Raw genomic sequence first — 19,754 nt, 5'->3', positions numbered from 1 at the left:
GTCCTATACGCTAAAGAACTGAGAGTGGTCATCCAGTCTCTTTGGTAGAGAGAGAGAGACGAGGAAAACAAACAAGCATGCAAATGGAATTATCGCGGCCAGAAAAAAAAAATTTTTTATCGTGCGATTAATTGACTTATCGACTATCGCGACAGGCCTAGTGGTAGCATCATGCTTTGGGGGTGTTTTTCTGCACATGGGACAGAGCGACTGCACCGTATTAAGGAGAGGATGACCGGGGCCATGTATTGTGAGATTTTGGGGAACAACCTCCTTCCCTCAGTTAGAGCATTGAAGATGGGTCGAGGCTGGGTCTTCCAACATGACAATGACTCGAATCACACAGCCAGGATAACCAAGGAGTGGCTCTGTAAGAAGCATATCAAGGTTCTGGCGTGGCCTAGCCAGTCTCCAGACCTAAACCCAATAGAGAATCTTTGGAGGGAGCTCAAACTCCGTGTTTCTCAGCGACAGCCCAGAAACCTGACTGATCTAGAGAAGATCTGTGTGGAGGAGTGGGCCAAAAACCCTCCTGCAGTGTGTGCAAACCTGGTGAAAAACTACAGGAAACGTTTGACCTCTGTAATTGCAAACAAAGGCTACTGTACCAAATATTAACATTGATTTTCTCAGGTGTTCAAATACTTATTTGCAGCTGTATCATACAAATAAATAGATAAAAAATCATACATTGTGATTTCTGGATTTTTTTTTAGATTATGTCTCTCACAGTGGACATGCACCTACGATGACCATTTCAGACCCCTCCATGATTTCTAAGTGGGAGAACTTGCAAAATAGCAGGGTGTTCAAATACTTATTTTCCTCACTGTATATATTCAAATTCATACCTATAGACTAAACGCAATGGAAGTGAATCAATCAATCAAAACTAACTTTAGCTGGGCAATAACTTTATTCAAGAGCTGTTGTAAAGCCCAAACAATCTCTGTTACTGTAATTTCCTGTTATCACTGTAAAGCTGCTTTGAAACAATCTATATTGTTAAAAGCGCTATATAAATGAAGGTGACTACTTTAACCCTGTGGTGATCTGGGACGGTCTGGTTAAATCAGTAGAAACAGTGCTGGGTAGAAATAACTCCCAGATTAACTGAGGTTATGTTAATAAAAAATTAGACAATGTTGCCAAAAGATTTAGCATTTTTTGGTTAGTGTATTGCAATGTATTGGAACCAGATTGGTTAAATTCCTAACAAATCCAATGTCTCAAAATGTTGAAACGTCATCTTGACTTGTCGGTTTAGCTGATGTATCGGTCCGTCACTGCTCATGTTCAGTTCTACATATTGAATGTTTAATTTGTTGTCTTCACAGAGTTCACGTGTCTGGCCTCAATAAAGGAGGAATGGACACCTTTATAGACAACCTCCCAGGATTCCCTGACAACATTCGACGCAGTTCTTCAGGAGGATACTGGGTGGCCATGTCTGCTGTGCGACCCAACCCTGGCTTCTCTATGCTGGACTTCCTGTCTCAAAGACCCTGGATAAAGAAGTTCATATTTAAGGTAAGCTGCCATTTAGAAGTCAAATAAAAACTGTACAATTTATTTTTATTTATTTATTTTTATAAAAAGAGATGTTTTTTTTATTTCATTTATATTTATCTAATACTAATTAATTGATTTTTTTTAAATTAAAATTAATAATAAACAATGTCTGTGTAATAAATCACTTTTCAAATAGACAAATACATAGACATACGCTGATGTAGATCTAAATTTTTAAATTGAGGGAAATGTAACGGCAAAATCTCTTTTCAAACTGACAAATATATATATACATTTATTGCATTTTATTTAAATAGTTTAAACATAGTTAAATGTAACAGTAAAATAACAAATAAATCACTTTTAAAATTGACGAATAGATATATAAAACAAGAAAATAAATGGACCCATTTATGAGAAGGATCTCGAGACCCACAAGTTTCATCATTTTGTTGCACTCCATCCAGCTGTTTTTCTTAATAGTGCAACAGTCGGTTCCGGAAGTAAAATCTGCATTCATTTTCTCCATAGGGAAATAAACTATAACTTCTAAACCTTTAAAGACAGACCTACTGTGTGCTACAAGCTTGTTAATCGATGGTATTTGCCGTCAGCCCGCATTATTTCAGCTTATTTTTTAAAATAATTGTGTTTATCAGCAGAATTTCTGGTGAAAAACTACATTACCCATGATGCTGAACAAAAAATTACACCAATCAGAGTCGAAACAAGCAGCACTCACCAAAAGATTACCAAAAGATCTCTTTACCTCCGCTCACTCCCATGAAGCACGTGAATAATTGAGTCGATCTCTCTACGATCTTTAAAAATACTTAAACATTTGTGTGTATATATTTATTTATTTAATGTAAATGCAATACTTCATGGGATTGTAGTTCTTTTCTTCACTAAAGCTAAGTACACAGTCTTGTACCCTTGTCCGACTTTCAAAAACTTTTTTTTTTGTAGTGTTATGATTCACCTCGTAACTTATTGGCTTTTTTTTTTTTTTTTTTTATCCTTATGGAAAAAATGATAGGAAAAAATACTTCTCAAACCAGCGCCAGTAAAAAAGGTGGCTGGCACTATTGTACTCGAGAACAATTCTTAAGTGAGCACTTCTTAGGAAACATGTTGTCTGGTTAATTAATTGCTGATTTTGATAATAGTTTTTGTAATGGTGGTTTTACACATTCCAACTCAATATATATTTCTGAAATAGATATGCTTTCCCATGTTTTGTGTGTTCTCAGCTCTTCAGTCAAGAAACTCTGGTGAAGTTTGTGCCGCGCTACAGCCTGGTGGTCGAGCTTCAGGACGGTGGGACGTGCGTTCGTAGCTTTCACGACCCTCACGGCATGGTGGCGGCCTACATCAGCGAGGCACACGAGTACAACGGCTACCTGTACCTGGGCTCCTTCCGCTCCCCTTATCTGTGCAAGCTGGATCTGAGCAAAGTGTGAAACATGCCGTCACAATCCTGACAGATGCTCAGCTTGAGTCATTTCACTGTGGCTTCCAAACAAACAGATCCCGAAGCAATTAGCACAAGAACACTTATCAAATTCTTCCATATTGTAGTCAACATATGACCAAACACAGTCCCTTCATTTGATCCCATTCTCTTTATTTAGGTCTGACAGATGCCTGTTTTTTGTTCCATTAACCCGTGTGGGTGACTTTCTTTTTTTAGAGATGTGCGGTGCATAATAAGCTATCTGCTTTTTTGTTTTTGTTTTTTTAAAGATGTGCCATTACTATTTTTATTTCTCTCCCTTGTGACAGAAATAGTTGTTTCTGTACTTGATTTATTTGCACCGACCATCATCTGGTCCTTAAAATAGAGCTGACAACTGTTTTTCTTATAAAGGCGCTGTGATACAAATCAAGGCGACCTATAAAAACTATAACTCCTGTGAGTGGCAGCATAAGGAAGTTGTTTTGGGGAAGTGAAACGGTATTTTCATTTCATTATAAAATGAATTTCCTGCAACATTATGCTAAAATTATTCTGGTTTTAAGAATGTTCGAATGTCTGAATGTTTTGGTTTATTTTTAATTAAGAGATTGAAGGTATTAATTCCTCAATTCATTGTTGTTTGCATATGTTGCAGAAATGAGAGCTGTGTCACTCTTGGCTGATAAATGCTGCTGGCTTTATAATATTTACCCTTACACGAGTATCTGTGTTTTCCATTCATACGTTATATGATGTCTATAATAATTATCAGCAATAATGTCATATAACAGCGGTTCTCAACTGGTGGGTCACAGCTCATTTGATAAGACAATGGTGAAAAAAATAGTGCTAAATGGAAATAATAAATTAAATGAATCATATAATCTTGCCTAGTTGGGAAAGCAAAATTAATTGCTTAACTTCTTTCTTTTTGCATTCCTCTAGTTTAAACAGTATAGCATGATGTTAGCAACGCCATGGTCATGGGTTCGATTCCCAGGGAATGCATGAACTGGAAATGGAGACAATGCAAGTCACTTTGGATTAAAGCTTCTGACAAAAGTAAGTCTTGTTGACATGAAGATTGTGTGGATACTCGATCTACACAATTAAGCGTTGAAAGATTGCAATCTCAATTCAAACACCCATGTGATTCCTAAATGGCAATTTGGCTATATCTATTAAACCTCTGACAACAAGTACCAGCGAACATTCAGATCTGTGTTTTCTCTGCCGCTGACCCAGAGGGAGCAGTTGTTATGTTCAGGTATTAAACAACTTCACAAACAGTTTTTGAACCACACAGTATCATTATTTCTGTCTTACAAAAATTCAAATGATCACAGAAGTACTGGGATGAAAGTTTATAGTTCAGATATAAACACTGCTGTCTACGGTTGAGATCAAAATAGAATAAAACACTTTTTAAGTTGAAAGTAACTTGATGCTTCAAAAAATTGTATCAGTGACAGTTTGTCACATCATCACATAGCCTTCACCATACCTAGAGATTGGCATGGAGTACTTTCCATAAGATCATCTCTCAATGCAAATCAAACCAGCTATTAGGCTAACTGAAATAAAACCATGGCAATCTCTAGGTATGGTGAAGGCTATGTGATGATGTGGGGCTATTTTAATTCCAAAGGCCAAGGGAACTTTATCAGGATGCATAGTATCCTGGATCCATGAAGTAACTGGCCTTTAAAAATAAAAATACTTTGCAAAGTATCTATGGAAAAGCATAGCTATTTATAGATGATAACAGGATTAAACCATAGAAGAAACAGTTCATAGCTAGTATTCGGGAGAGGGCTCCCTCTGGCGGTCGGCTGAATGGATACCAGCCTCATTTGTTACACCCTTCTTGGGACTTATCAATTGTCCTGGAAGGCCGTCAGTTTGAACCATTTTTTTTGTGTCAGATAAGTCGGAGTCCGTGTCAGATAAGCTTCTGGGCCTATTGGTGGCCTTATCCTCTTTTAAGTTGATCGTGGACCTGCAGGCTCTCTTTGTTAGGCCCTTATTTTATGGACTTTGCCTCTGGCTTGGTTAAGTTCTTACTACAGCCTTGGCTGGGGTATGTTCCCAAGGTTGCTTCAACCCCATTTCACACTCAGCAAGTGATTTTTGAGGCATTTCCCCTCCTAGCACAGAGTCTGAGTGATGTGCGGCCTCATGGGCTCTGCCCAGTGCGGGCTTTGAAGACTTATGTCGACCACAAGGACCAGTGGCGCAAGTCTGACCAGCTTTTCGCTGTCACCAAGCAGAAGATGTCTCATTGGATAACTGATGCTATTCTGCAGCCTATAAGGTGCGCGGCTTGGCTTCGCCTCTCGGTATATGTGCTCATTCTTCTATAGGAATGGTTTCAGGCTCTGTTTAAGGGTTCTTCCTTGGAGGATATTTGTGTTGGGGCAGGGTGGTCCTCTCCACACACTTTTATCAGGTTTTATGGTCTCAAGGCGGGGAGGGCACCTGGCTCTCTGTCCTCAGTCTTCTACATAAACTCGCAAATGTAGTCAAAGGCATTATGGTATACAGTTCCCATAGCTTCAGCGACGCAGCATAGAAGTGAACCTATGTATGAAAGGGAATGTCTCGGTTACATATGTAACCTTGGTTGCCTGAATAGGGAACGAGACATTGCGATGCCGGCCATTCTACTACTTTGCGAGTGCTTCCTCTGTAATGGGAAATCTGAAGAGAGATGGTGGGAGCACACTCTTATTACGTGACGTATGCCTCATAAAGCTAGGTTTATACTCGCCATATCCGCACAAGCGCGAAGGTGCGCGCGGCAAAAATGATATCATTGCGGTGTGGGCGGTCGTGCGAGTTGGGTGCACAAGAGACCATTTCGCTTGGCGGTGTGCATGGCTTTTTTTGTAACCGTGCGCGGCTCCGCATCCGAAGATGCATGACTTTGAGCCGAATCTGGCCGAGCATGAACGTCTCAATGCACCAGCACTCAGTTTGTGCGTCTTGAATTAGTTGCTTACATTTACAAAATGAGCCTATAGCAGACATAAGCCATTTTAATCAAAATAAAGTTCCACATTTTATAAAATGTCCACGAAACTTAATGAATTGTTTAGTGAAATTAGAAAATATTTAAGAGATCGTTAATTTAGTTGTATAGCTTACATACATGTTTTTATATCCACATTTTGTTCTAACGTCACAAGTAATAATATCAGGATTTACTGGATTTTACACGATTATTTTTGTAGTGTGGTATTGGTGGCGATGTACTAAAATAAACATTGTCACATGTGGACCTTTCTTCTTCTCGCCCGTTGATTCCTGATGGTTAAGAGGACAATTACTTGAGTCGCCCCCTGTCGTTTCACAGACTAGTCCAACGCCTCGTCCGTTTGGGGAGGTGCGCGCGCAGTCTGTGGAGACTCGCGCTGCGGAGCCAGGCGAAAGTATTTAGAGCGTGCTCCCGCCATCTCTCTTCAGATTTTCCATTTCGATGGAAGTATTCGATGGAGGCAGTGCAAGCGCCACTGGCCAATGAATTGGCATTATGGTATAGGGGCTTCAGTCAATCGTCACACCAAAGGTGTTCCCATAGCTTCAGCGACACAACGTGTTATTACCTATTCAGGGAACCAAGGTTACATACATAACCAAAACGTCATAAATGATGGAAAATTACGTCAATGATGGGGAAAGAGTTTAAATATATTAAAAAATTGCCATTTTCAATTGTAAATCAGTGATTGGTTTAATATTAATATATGTAATTTTTGATTTTAGGGACAATTTAAGGTCACTTTTGTATGATGTTTTGGTTGCTGGGTCGCCACTTCATGTCAACTGTAAAATCTTGGTTCAAAGCAAATCCAGTTGAGAACCACTGTCCTATTGGATGCTTGCACCCACCTAATCGGCATATATGGATTTATGAAATTTAGGACAAGTATGTCACATTTTGAAAAAACTAGTAGTAAATCAGTAGTCCAAAAAAAAAAAAAAAAATCTGTTCATACAAACCCATTACATGTGTGTTTGATCAGTGCTGGTGTATTTCTAGGGCCAGTTTGCTTTAAAGATCTGTGACTCAAAGGAAAAGAGACCAGGGAGCTCAGAGATTGCGGTGATAGCCCCTGATCTACTGTAGGTGCGTAAAGCACATCAGAAGTGAAGCCCACTGAATAATTTACTCTCAGTCAGTCAATCTCAGCATTTGATGAACTGAAGGTCACTTGCACCTATAGAATTACTGTCCATGATAACCAATCACCACTATTCACTTTTTTATTTTATTAGCATGACATTTCAGATTGATCCATTGAAAAACATGTAGATGAGAAAGACATTTCAGAATTTATCAAAAGAATGACACTTAAAATATGTGGTCGACATTGTCTTCATCCATGGAATTGACCATATGTCAAAGTGACAGAGGAATGTCTGTAATAAAAGGAAATATAAAAAAAATCATATGAGTAATGATTTACAACCTCAATATACAATATTTTATAATTACATTTGTAGAGGATTATAAGGGTCATGGAAATATCAGGGAAATTTAATTGTGATTTGCAAGTCTAAAAAGTTGGAAAGTGACATATATCAGTTGTATTCAAAATGATTCAACCCCCATTGCAAATCAGGTTTCAGGACTTCAAGCTGTTTGCAATGAACAAATCAAAGTAATTGAAATAGCTCAACACACCAAATGTTTCAAGAAATTTCCCCAAATTCAACTGAAAATGCAACTTTTAATGACTTCTGCAGTCTAAAAATTATTCAACCCCCTGAATAGAATCCCTCACAACAGCACAAATCTGCAAAACAGGTGTTGACTCAAGCACACCTGATGCAACTAATCAAGGGCTTCATTAATTTCACCAGGTGTGCTTGAGCTAGAACACATGAAATATCTGAAGTGACTAGGTTTGTTGAGTGTCACGTTTGACTGCATGTTAGAAATATAACTTAGTCAAAAGAATGGTCCAAAAAGTTAAAGTCCCCCTGTGGTGAAAATAAAGCTTTTAATGTTGTTTATATGTCTATGTGGTGTTTTGAATATGCTTTAAGACAAACCATGTACAAATGCATAAGTCAACACCATTGCTGAGTATTTTCTCAATTATTTTGCTAGGGGTCGCCAACCTCTTACAATAACTAAGGCGTTGGTTGATGACTCAGTGATAAGCGGAATGGGACTTGCTGTCATGTTGATGGATCTAATAATGTTTATGAATGAGTGAAAACTTGATGTTTTAAAATGACTGTGGTATGAAGCAGGGCGCGATTGCTAATAACAGACAGATGTCAGCGCCACACACGAGTCCCGCAGATATAAAGGAATACCCGCAAGTGCTGAATTACTACTCACACAGGTCAGTTTATTTGACTAATTAAACTTGTGAGGTAACCCAGCCCTGTTTCATTTGGTCTAACGTTACACTATCATACTAAACAGCATTTGAGTGTGTTGAAAGTTATAATGTTATTCCATTGGTTAGTTTGTTTGCTGTGTGAGACTGGGCAGTAAGCTAGATCAACATTAGAATAACATGCTGATAATTTTCTAACATTTCATCATGTTGAGCTACATAACATGGATTTGTTTTATGTACATTTGTTCACCTGTCTAATAAAGTACATGCAAAGAGGGGCATCCGTGTCAAGTCGTGACTCGTGAAGCTCTGTCAAGTACAAGTTAGTCACGGACGTGGCGCGTGGAATAACACCACGCCGATATTGATCCTCGTTTTAGTTCTCCTTTTGTTCCCAAGTCTGCTTGCTATGAAGGTAAAACAGTAGCAAAACTCGAAAGCTTGCTAATTTGAATGTGAGAACTTGTAAAATTAATATTTGTATTTGTAAGTTGAAATTTATACTTGCAGCTCTGATGTGAAAAGCTGCATCTATCGATTTGCACACACAGACAATACTCAGAACACCTGTGTTTTGAATTCGAAGTTGCAGATTAATAGTTACAAATGTGTAAAGTGTCATTTACATAAACAAAATGACAGGCACAATTGTGTACTACACATTTATCTTTGTGCTTTAGTTCAGTTTCGTTGTACAACCACAAGTCGGCACTCACAACCTCTCATATCTGGCAGTACAGCTTCAAATCCTAGCGCTTTGACTTTTGCTACTCTTTTTGCGATATGCCTGTAGCAAAACTCACTCGTGCACTTGTAAATGCAGACTTGAGAGAGCAGAGTCGGGGGCGGGGCTGGGGTCGGAATGAAGTCATTTTATTGGTCGATGCCTCACCAATGAACAACGCCAGCCACAATGAAAACATTTATGCTTATGTATCAGCTATTTTTTAAAACGCTTGGAAAATATTTTTATGAAATATCATTAGTTTTACTGGAATAGTTTTATAGAATATGAACGCAACGCGTTTAATTGAGACAGTGGTATTAAAAGACCAAACTCAGGAAACACCATAAAGCATACAGAAAAAAAATGAGCACAGAATATGAACGCAACGCGTTTAATTGTACGTTTTCCTCGAACCCAAGAAAACACTTAATGAGGCTTAATGGACCAACAGTTATAAAATAAAAATTAAAAACAATAAAAAAACACATAATTTGTTCCTTTATTAATAAAACACAGGCAGCGAGTTTATTTGCACTGAACACACATTTGCTTATATATATGCCAATTCCAATGAAAATGCACCTAAATTATCTGATAAGAATGTAAAATGTATACCTTGAAATGCAATGCAAGTCGCTTTGGAAAAATGTATTGTAAATGTTTTAAATATTCACCCTAGCCTAACTGTTGGACACACAAAAACAAACAAAACATAAATAAATTATATATATACGTACGTACGTGTGTGTGTCTTTTAGCCTACAGTCTATGGTATATATATATACCAGATATGGCAAATATATATGGCATACGTCATATGTTTTACGTCATATTCTGTGCTCATCTGCTTTTCTGTAGTATGCATTATAAGCATTGTGTTTACTGAGTTTGATAATATCGTTTATTTATTTTAATATCAGTCTAATGCATTAAGCCATGTTAGTGTTTCAGTGCACGCGGGTTTCGTGACATCATCGAACTCCCATTTCATTGGCTAGGTGCCAACCAATAAAACGTCTCCTTTGACCCCCCCTCCTCCCGCCCCCCTTTCTCTCTCACCGCTTCTGAGTTTCAAGTGCACAAGTTAGTTTTGCACCTGATATATCGCGAAAAGAGTAGCAAAAGTCAAGGCGCGAAATTTGAACTTGCAGTGACAGATTTGAGAAGTTGCAAGTGCCTATTTGAGGTAGTACCGCGAATGTAAACGTAAGATTAAACGCAAAATATATATTACAAGTTTGTGCCTGTCGTTGTATTTCTGTGAATGGCATTTTACACATTTGTGTCTACTCGTCTGCAGCTTCAGATTCAGAATACAGGTTTGTGACTATTATCTGCGAGTGCAAATTTCAAAATTCAACTTCAGATTTTTATTTTACAGGTTTTCACATTGGGGCTGTGAGTGTAAATGTTCATGTACAAGTACGAATATTTATTGTACAAGTTCTCAAATTCACATTTACATGCTCTCGAGTTTTGCTACTGTTTTACCTTCATAGCTTGCCATGATCCATAATGTTTGAACGAAACAACAACAGCGTGACGCTAGACGTTACCCACTACGCAGTTGTCCACGTCTGTCGCCATGGTTACTTTTGGCAGTACAAGCGGAAACCATGGATAATGCGGATATTACGTCATTGACAGGCGACAAGTGTACCAGGGATGGGCACTTTTTAAAATTGTGAATTTCTCTGAATTTACAAATTCTTGGAAACATTTAGGATAATGGAAGGACACAATTGAAAGAAATATATAACACTGTGCAAGTGCTTTTTGGATATTTTGAAATTCTTACATATTGTACCTTTAAAACTGCAGTGGACCAAAGACAGTCTCAAAAACGCGGTTTGAAAAGTAGTCACAAACTACCTTGTAACCAGTCACGTCAACGAGTGGATCTCTGAGCTGGTGTGAGTGAGTGGAGTTGGGGATAATTTGCATATTCATAAAACTCTGCATACTTAATGAGGTAAGGGTGTAGAGCTTTAATTCAAGCTATTTTAAAGCGTGAAGAATTTTTTCTAGGACAAAATGTGTAAATATGTCGTTTTGGGTCTCAAAGATGAGTTTTAAGGGATAAAGATATTGACTGCAGGGGGACTTTAAGAGAAGATATCATCGCCCTTCACAAACAAGGAACAGGATACAAAAAGATAGCGAACTGAATGCATGCGGTTTCCATGCCAGAACTCCAAGACGTACACCAACACTGACCCAAAAGCAGAGAAAAAGTGCTCAAATAAATTAGCCACAGAAGTTTTGGGATTCTGTTCTGTGGAGTGATTAAAACAAAACTGGAACTTTTCGGCCCTATGGATCAGCGGTATGTCTGGAGTAAGGCACCATAGGCTCAGTGATGCTCTGCGGCTGCTTTGCATCCTCTGGCACTGGAAACCTGCAGCGTGTGGAAGGCAAGATGGATTCACTGAAGTATCAGGAAATCCTAGGAGAAAACGTAATGCTGTCAGTGAGGAATCTGAAGCTTGGGTGTCATTGGACCTTCCAACAGGACAATGATCCCAAGCATACCTCAAATTCCACCAAGGCTTGGTTACACAAGTCGTCCTGGAAGATTCTACAGTGGCCCTCACAGTCACCTGGCTTGAATCCCATAGAAAATCTCTGGTGGGATTTGAAGAAGGCAGTTGCAGCACGCAAACCCAAGAATATTACTGAACTAGCCATTGCTCATGAGGAACGGGCTTAGATTCCTCAGAAACGCTGCCAGAAGCTGGTGTCTGGTTATAGATCTCGTTTGTAGCAAGTCATAACAGCAAAAGGGTGTTCTACTAAGGGGTTAAATAATTTAGAGACCGTAGAAGTCATTAAAAGTAGAATTTGGGGAAACCACTTGAAACATTTGTTGTGTTAAGCTATTTCTATTACTTTTGTTTGATTTGTTCATTGCAAACAGCTGAAAGTCTGTAAATTTTGCTAATAAACCTGATTAGCAATGGGGGGTTAAATAATTTTGATATATATATATCTGTGTGTGTGTATGCATATATGTGTGTGTGTATATGCATATGCGTGTGTGTATATAATTCATCAAGGATGCATTAAATTGATCAAAAGTGACAGTAAAAACATTAATAATGTTAAAAAAGATTTCTATTTCAAATAAATGCTGTTCTTTTGAACTTTCTATATTTCTGAAGGATCATGTGACACTGAAGACTGGAGTAATAATGCTCACTGTTGAAAATTCAGCTTTGCATCAGGGGAATAAATTATATTTTGAAATGTACTAAAGCAGAAACAGTTATTTTAAATTACTAATAATATTTCACAATATTACTGTGACATATTTTGATCCAATAAATGCAGCCTTGGTCAGCTTAAGAGACTTCTTTCAAAAACATTATACAAATCTAGAGTGAGAACCCTAATTTTGGCCTTATTGAGTTACTTCAGAGCAAGAAAGCCATTGTAACTTCTTCCATAGAAAACCACACATACCTGCCGTAACATACTGTCTGTCTGAAAGGTACAATTGTTGAGGTTATCGTTGTTGCCCATCTTCCTGCACATAGTCCGTGAGATCTCCACTTCCAGAATGTAGCGGATGCCTTTGACTACCTATAGCAGAGCAGAGACTGGATGACGCACATTATAAACACACGCGGTGAGACAAAAGGGCTTGTACTGACTGTACCTGTCTCTTTGCATCAACAACAGACGATGCTTTGAACAGGAAAGCATCATTGGACTTGTTGTTAAATGAGTAGGTTCCGGTCAGGACAGCCTTCTGTACTCCAGTGTCATTCTTACTGACATTCTGCAGAGTTCCTGGGATTGGTCTGCTGATGACTGTGTGAACTTCAGCTTTCCCTGTAGTCAAAAAAACATGTATTTTGCATTTTGATACAGACAGGAAGGTATCAGACAAATTAACATAAAAGAGCCATTTCTGTGACCATGTAATATACACTATAAAAGAAAACACACAGACCTAAACAAACAATTATAGCTACAAAACTATGCAAATGCTTATAAAAGTATCTTACCAAGTGAACATAAGCCTGCTAAGAAAAATAAGACAAGAGCCTGATAAGAGACCCTCATGTCTGTTGGAGCTCTCTCAATTCTACTCAGCAACTTCCTGTTCAGCAACACTTCAACCACCAGCCCTGTGCAGCAGTCCTCCAGAGAGCAGGCACACTTCCCATTGGTCAAGAGCATTGTTTCCTACATGGACTCACATATGCCTTAAGAAAGAACACAGGTGAGATCAGTTGACTGTTGATTGCTGCTTGAGTACAATATGATGCTCCTTAGGAGTTAAAAGAGTTATCATATATTTAGTTTACTTTTATAGTTCTGTGTACATGTTGTGGTTGAGGATTTGCTTCTATAAATATCAAACTTTGTAGAGACCACCGAAATCAACAAGAACAAAGGATGCAATCCTTCCTCAAACTGAACCGAAAAAGGCTGTGTGTGTTGAAGTGCTTTGAAAGATGCAAATGAACTCCTGTGGTTTCCTCCCACATCCGGTGATGAAATCCACTGATAGAAATAAACACTGACATGTAAGTGCGTGTGAATGATGAGTTGTTAGATGAGCAGAGCAAAACTATCTTAAAGTAGCTTAGGAACGAGTGTTGAGTTGTGTAACAATATTAACTTCATCTCTGTAGGTAATATTCTTAAAGTCAAAATGAAACTGTATTTGCAACTCCTTTGAGGCAAGTTATTACATTTTGATAAAAGATTACAAAGACAAAACAATTAAAAAATTCCTGATAGATTGTGCACTGTAACAACAGCAGTGTGTATTAAACTAAACAGGAACAGATTTTAATATGGTGCCGATAAAAATAAACACATAATCAAACACGAGACTGCCATTGCCAGTAAATGCAATTCAGAAGGATATTTGATTATAGAAGGCCATTTCAACCACACGAGAATGTGTTGCTGTTCTCACTTGCTAAATATGATCGGATATGCACAAAAATCGGATTTGGACTGACAGTCTGAAATTGTGGGGCTTTTGTTATGAACCTAATTAGGGCCTTGAGGGAGCTCCTTAAGTTTGTATTCAAAACCAGCAGATGGCGCTGTGTCGACAGTCAGTGTAATAACCGTGTGTCTCCTGTTTTTGACCCTGTATTGGATCCAAACGGAGAAGAAGCCACTACTCTTTCAGAATTCATTCTGCATTCACTAAAAAAAAACAATTTGGATATCTTTTCAGAAGTTCACAAGAGGAGAATTTTGCCGTCTTTTCTTCTCGCTCTCTAGTTTCTGGAGCTCCTCAGCTCGCAAAACTTCAAAGATGGTGCTCGTGTCAAGTGCTTGTGCTGAGAACATGAAAAGGCTAGTTCCAGCCATGTCACATCCTTCACATGTCTCAATCTAGCCTGAAGAATTGCTTTTGCACTTCAAGAATTGAAGGCTATTTTTGCCTGAACAGAATGTTGATCCTCTTCAGATGACAAAATTCTGAAATCCCTGTTGTTCCTTGGCCCATGTTAATCTACCAATATGTAGGCAATGCATTGGCAATGAAGCCATTTTCTCTGTTTACACCAGGGCTGGTCAACATTTGCTTGTTAAAACATGAATCCATCTAAATGTACATTCCGTATGTACATTCAGCATCCTTGTTATCTTTTTAATATGAAAGGAAGAAAATTTCCTGTTCCTTCTAAAAGCAGCAACAACAACAAAAAATGTATGAATAGTGTTGAATATCTGTAAAATGGTTTCAGATTGTTCAAATACCTTGTTTGCTTATGTTGTACAAATGCTAAGGCAGTGGTTCCCAAACTGGGGTACGTGAGGTGACAGAGGGGTTGCATGAACAAAATGCTGCGTTTTGCCGTTGAAATGTGGGGTTTTAGCAATTACTAGCATGAAGAAAAAATATCGATTTAAGACTCAAACTCTCTTCACTACAAAAACATGTGATTTCCTGTTTTTAATGTTGATAATATATTATACAAGCAAATATATTTGCATTTCTTCCCGTACGATTGCAAATGTGACAATGATTTTAAATAACAGTTCAACAAACGATAAGGTAATATTAAGTGATGTACACAGTATTGTCAATTATTGTTTGCTCTATTTTGCAACGAAATAATAGTTCCAACAAAAGCCACAGCAGAACTGTTGTGCAACACACAGTGGTGTCTCATTAGTGAACGAATCAGTGGCTTTTAATGACTTAGGAGAGTCAATGATTCAATGACCCATTCATAATGAATGAATGAATGACTCGCTCATTAAAACAGTGATTTCGCGCCACCTACTGGCAGTTTTAGTTCAATATTTAAAAGTGTCGCTTCGTTTTTTACGATCATTTCATACTTCTCTATTGAATTTTTTTTTATTATTTAAAGGGGTGATGAACTGAGAAATCAAATTTTCCTTGAGCTTTTGACATATAAGAGATCATCATACTATAATAATATCCTGTAAGTTTCAGAACTGAAAACTACCTTGTTAGTCCAATAAAAGCTTTTATAGACATCAGGCTCAGCAAACGACTCATTTTTCAAAGTGGGGAACAATGACGTCAAAGAGGATAAAACACCGCCTCCACAAAAGAAGATCAACGCCTACTTCAACACGGCCTGTTTAGCCCCGCCCACCGATTCGCCCAAACATGCTAAATAACATAGGACGACATGATGATTGCTAAACCGGATCGAGCTACTTCCAAGCAATAAACATGCGGTTTACAAAATATTGTGCAGCGCCTGTTTGTGGAAGAAGACAGTCTGCATTAAGCTTCCTTAGGATTCCAGCATGGTTAAACTTTATTAAATCAGTGAGTCGATCACAATTTCCCGACACGGATCTGCCAGCAACATGTAAGTAACCATGTGTACTCTAATGCCTGATCTGCGATCAGTGATTTCTGATGTGTAATTATTCAAGTTCAGATATCTTTCTCTTAAAATCGTTCAATACTGTTTATGCATCAGTGACTAAACGATCAACTTCACATAATTTCTCGTAGTATTATGAAAATAATCTTTTTTAAACTGTTATTAAATTAACGTACAGAAAGCGATCAAAGAACGATCCCTTTCCATTCGCCCAAGCTGTCAATCAAACAGCACAGCGCGAGCCGCGAGAGCTTATCTGGACACTTACCAAACTCGTGATGAAATAATGACACTGTTACACTACACAACGAAGCTCTTACTGTGTATTCACATCGTGTTTGCATTGTGATTTGGTGTAAGCATTTGTGAGAGTGCAAAAATTGCGTTGCAATGATAAGATCTTTATTCACGCGATCAACAGACTGTCTGTCATCTGCTCAGTGCTCATCATGCTGCAACCTTTCATGTGATGGAATAGATTTAAATATAATGCTTTAAACGATACTTTTCACGATTTGTTATCTCGATAGCTGTAATAGTAAAAACGAAGTAAAAGTTTTCGAGAGAGTTCATGTAATACTAGCTATTTCATATGCAAGCATGTCAGCCAATCACAGCAGTGGGCGATTGCACTGCAGTCTCACAGCAGACACGCCCCTTAAAACGGAGCGTTCAAATCTGAGGCAGAAATCAGGCTTGGAAAAATGGCTTTTATTTATAAATTATGACAATTTTTGATGTAAAAATCATACTAACATTATAAGGGCACCCCAGGCAACATTATAAAATAATAAAACAATCCAGTTCATGACCCCTTTAAAACATTATCTCATTCAATTATTTATGCCATTGTAATTGAATCTAGTGTGTAAACGCATCTAGAAGCAGCTTGTACCGTTGCAGTGGCTTGATGATATGGATTTAATTAGATTTTAATCATTGATTTAGTTTAATGTATTGCTTTATGTATTATATTCATATTTCAATTAATGGATATAATGGAATTTGAAATAAAACATGACACATACATTTAATAGGATTGGTAAAAAATGCAACTGAAAAACAGTTTAAAGGGGTAAATATTGTCCCTTAATGGAAAAAGTGGAAGAGAGTTGGGAACCACTGTGCAAAGGGATACCAGTATTCCACTTTAATAGCTCAAGAAAAATAGATTTATTTTCACGTTGATCAAAACGCCTAGATACTTAAAGGTCATTTAAATCATCTGCTATAGACAACCCAGTATAAATGTAGCTTTCTTTCTGTTGTAAAGTCAGATGTGTGGCATGAAAGCTCTGCTGAAGAAGTGTACTTGAAGGATGACTGCTTCAAAGTCTTACTAAATCTAGCAGACACTTTGATTCCATACCAGCAACGTCTGAGATCTTATTCTCTGTTCTGACTTTTGTGAGCTGTGTCTTTTTATATCAGTCTGTCTTCTTACTTCTCATTAATATTACTGCAACTCTTTGTATTAGTTGTATTGGTTGAGACCTAGCAACACCCTAGAAACCAGCAAGGTTTCTAACAATCACATAGCAAACAGCAAGAACACTCTAGCAATGTAAAACAATAGCCGAACAACAGCTTATCAAGCTAACATAACACCTAAGCAACCATTTAGCAAGGCCGACATTCAAACGTGAAATCTGAGTATTCAAAAAACACAAGATATGCAGTGTAACCTTCGATGTAACATTACATTTAAAGGTTGAAGGATTTGTCAGGATATTGTTCAAACTTTACTTTTTTTACTCTCTTTTTTAGGGGGGGTAATTTGTCATTGTATGTCAATAAACCTCAGTGCGCCGCTAGAAACATGTTGTTCGGTGGAAATTGGAAACTGTATTGATTCCTGCAGTATGATGTATGACTAAGTTATTCGTAGAGATGTAGCGCATCATTAATCAGTGTGATGTTGGGCGATGTTCCTCTTGCTGGCCGGCGTGACCTCTAGATTAATCTGTCAGCTAATGGATTCAACCTGGTGTGCAACAGGAAAACGATTGTCTGAGCTCTATGGCCCATCTGGAGATCCAGAACAAGATGTGAGCGTGTGCGTGTGTGTGTGTGTGTCTTCAGACGTGTGACGGGACTACCTTTAGCAGGGTTAGTAAGAGTGCCACCCTGTCATGGCCTGCCAGCTGATGTGGGCTGGTCAAACACTATCCGTGTTACATGGAGACGTACGACTATGACGGGAGATGAGGGAGGAAAGCACTGAGACCATATGAGATAAAAATGTGTTGCATCCCAAAGTCATGACGCCATGAGGGCAGTGGCTGACCATATAAAACATCTCTCTAAGCATTAAGACCCTCAGTTTTATATTCTGGTTAATCTATGAGTTCACAGACACTAGAACGTTAATTAAATGATTGAGATCATTAACAGTTTTATTTGTGCACATTCCGAGTATCTATCCATTCTCCAAACCGCTTTATATTTTTGCATTCTGAGAAATATTCAAATTAACCTTTTAAAAGGGTTTTATGTGAGATTCTAAAGAAATATACTGAATCCATTCGTTCATTTGGTTTCTGTATATCATGTCCTTCCTGTCATGTGAATGTGTAATTCTACTGAACGTGCACTTGCAGTGCACTTCAAATCTTATTTAAAAAAAAAAACTGTACTTGTCTGTACGCAGACAATATAATATTAATGAAATAAAATGCCACTTAAGGGGATAGTTCACCCAAAAATGAAAATTAGCCCATGATTTACTCACCCTCAAATCATCCTAGGTGTATATAACATTCTTCTTTCAGAAGAATACACGGCTTGGCTCTTCCTAGCTTTACAATGGCAGTGAATGGTTGTTAAAAGTGCATATATCCATGATAAAAGTGCATATATCCATGATAAAAGTGAATGTATCCATGATAAAAGTGCATATATCCATTATAAAAGTGCATATATCCATGATAAAAGTGCATGAATTCATCATAAAAGTGCATATATCCATGATAAAAGTGCATATATTCACCATAAAAGTGCATATATCCATCATAAAAGTGCATATATCCATAATAAAAGTGCATATATCCATAATAAAAGTGCATATATTCATCATAAAAGTGCATCTATCCATGATAAAAGTGCATATATCCATGATAAAAGTGAATGTATCCATGATAAAAGTGCATATATCCATGATAAAAGTGCATATATCCATGATAAAAGTGCATCTATCCATGATAAAAGTGCATATATCCATGATAAAAGTGCTCCACACTGCTCTGGGGGGTTAATAAAGGCCTTCTGAAGTGAAGTGATGTGTTTGTGTAAGAAAAATATTCATATTTAAAACTTTATAGAGTAAAATAACTAGCTTCCGGCTAGTTAGCTAACCTTAATCCATGTTTTCTAACTAGCTAACCTTAATCCATGTTATTTTACATTTCTCGGTACTTTCTTGGGTAGTACACTTTAAGTACATATACTGTAAAATAAAGTTTAACCATAATTTTAACTGTCGTGTGTTATTTGATCAATGCATGTAAAGTTAATATTTATTTTATGCAAATGTGTAATTGTAAATATTTACTTATAACAGACATGACATGTCAAGTGGGTCAAAAAGCAATCTTATTGTGTTTAATATAAATTTAAACAATACATTTTAATTTAATTGTAAATAAGATGCAATTAAGTGTCCGAAAATATTAAATTCAGTTTGCATTTAAGTATATTATTTTTTAAGTATATAATTTCCGTAATAAGTACTCTTTTTAAAAGTATGCTAAAGTCTACTTTTTTACAAGGGGAATGAAATTATCCAAAAAACAAGAGCCTGGCATATTCTCAAACACGACAGTACACAGTCACTCATATTAAAAAGGTTATTGGTG

The 19,754-nt window shown here is 37.5% G+C and overlaps 2 protein-coding genes across 3 annotated transcripts in view; one reads left to right on the top strand and one right to left on the bottom strand.

Annotated features, from left to right (window-relative positions):
• The window catches only part of apmap (adipocyte plasma membrane associated protein), a 28,273-nt gene extending 23,870 nt beyond the window's left edge, over nucleotides 1–4,403 (top strand). Inside the window, exons 8-9 of the mRNA XM_081351042.1 lie at nucleotides 1,338–1,530; nucleotides 2,766–4,403. Of these exons, the coding sequence (XP_081207168.1) occupies nucleotides 1,338–1,530; nucleotides 2,766–2,975 (403 nt within the window). The 3' untranslated portion in view covers nucleotides 2,976–4,403. The remainder of the gene's footprint in view (nucleotides 1–1,337; nucleotides 1,531–2,765) is intronic.
• A 1,715-nt stretch (nucleotides 4,404–6,118) lies between these two features.
• On the bottom strand, nucleotides 6,119–13,500 carry cst7 (cystatin f). 2 transcript variants are annotated; one of them, XM_081351043.1, is made up of 6 exons: nucleotides 13,369–13,458; nucleotides 13,066–13,266; nucleotides 12,714–12,889; nucleotides 12,518–12,637; nucleotides 11,588–11,680; nucleotides 11,216–11,501 (listed from the first exon to the last, which is right to left on the bottom strand). In XM_081351043.1, exons 2-6 carry the CDS (start codon nucleotides 13,238–13,240, stop codon nucleotides 11,481–11,483), a joined length of 585 nt encoding a protein of 194 aa, XP_081207169.1. In that variant the 5' UTR covers nucleotides 13,241–13,266; nucleotides 13,369–13,458; the 3' UTR covers nucleotides 11,216–11,480. The 2 variants fall into 2 exon arrangements, with proteins under 2 accessions (XP_081207170.1, XP_081207169.1); XM_081351044.1 differs by lacking the exons at nucleotides 11,216–11,501; nucleotides 11,588–11,680 and adding an exon at nucleotides 6,119–7,393 and having other exon boundaries at nucleotides 13,369–13,500.
• Between the last annotated feature and the right edge of the window lie 6,254 nt (nucleotides 13,501–19,754).

This window comes from Scardinius erythrophthalmus, assembly GCF_964197995.2.
Source record: "Scardinius erythrophthalmus genome assembly, chromosome: 21".
NCBI classification, from domain to species: domain Eukaryota; kingdom Metazoa; phylum Chordata; class Actinopteri; order Cypriniformes; family Leuciscidae; genus Scardinius; species Scardinius erythrophthalmus.
This window is presented reverse-complemented; position numbering and strand designations above follow the sequence as displayed.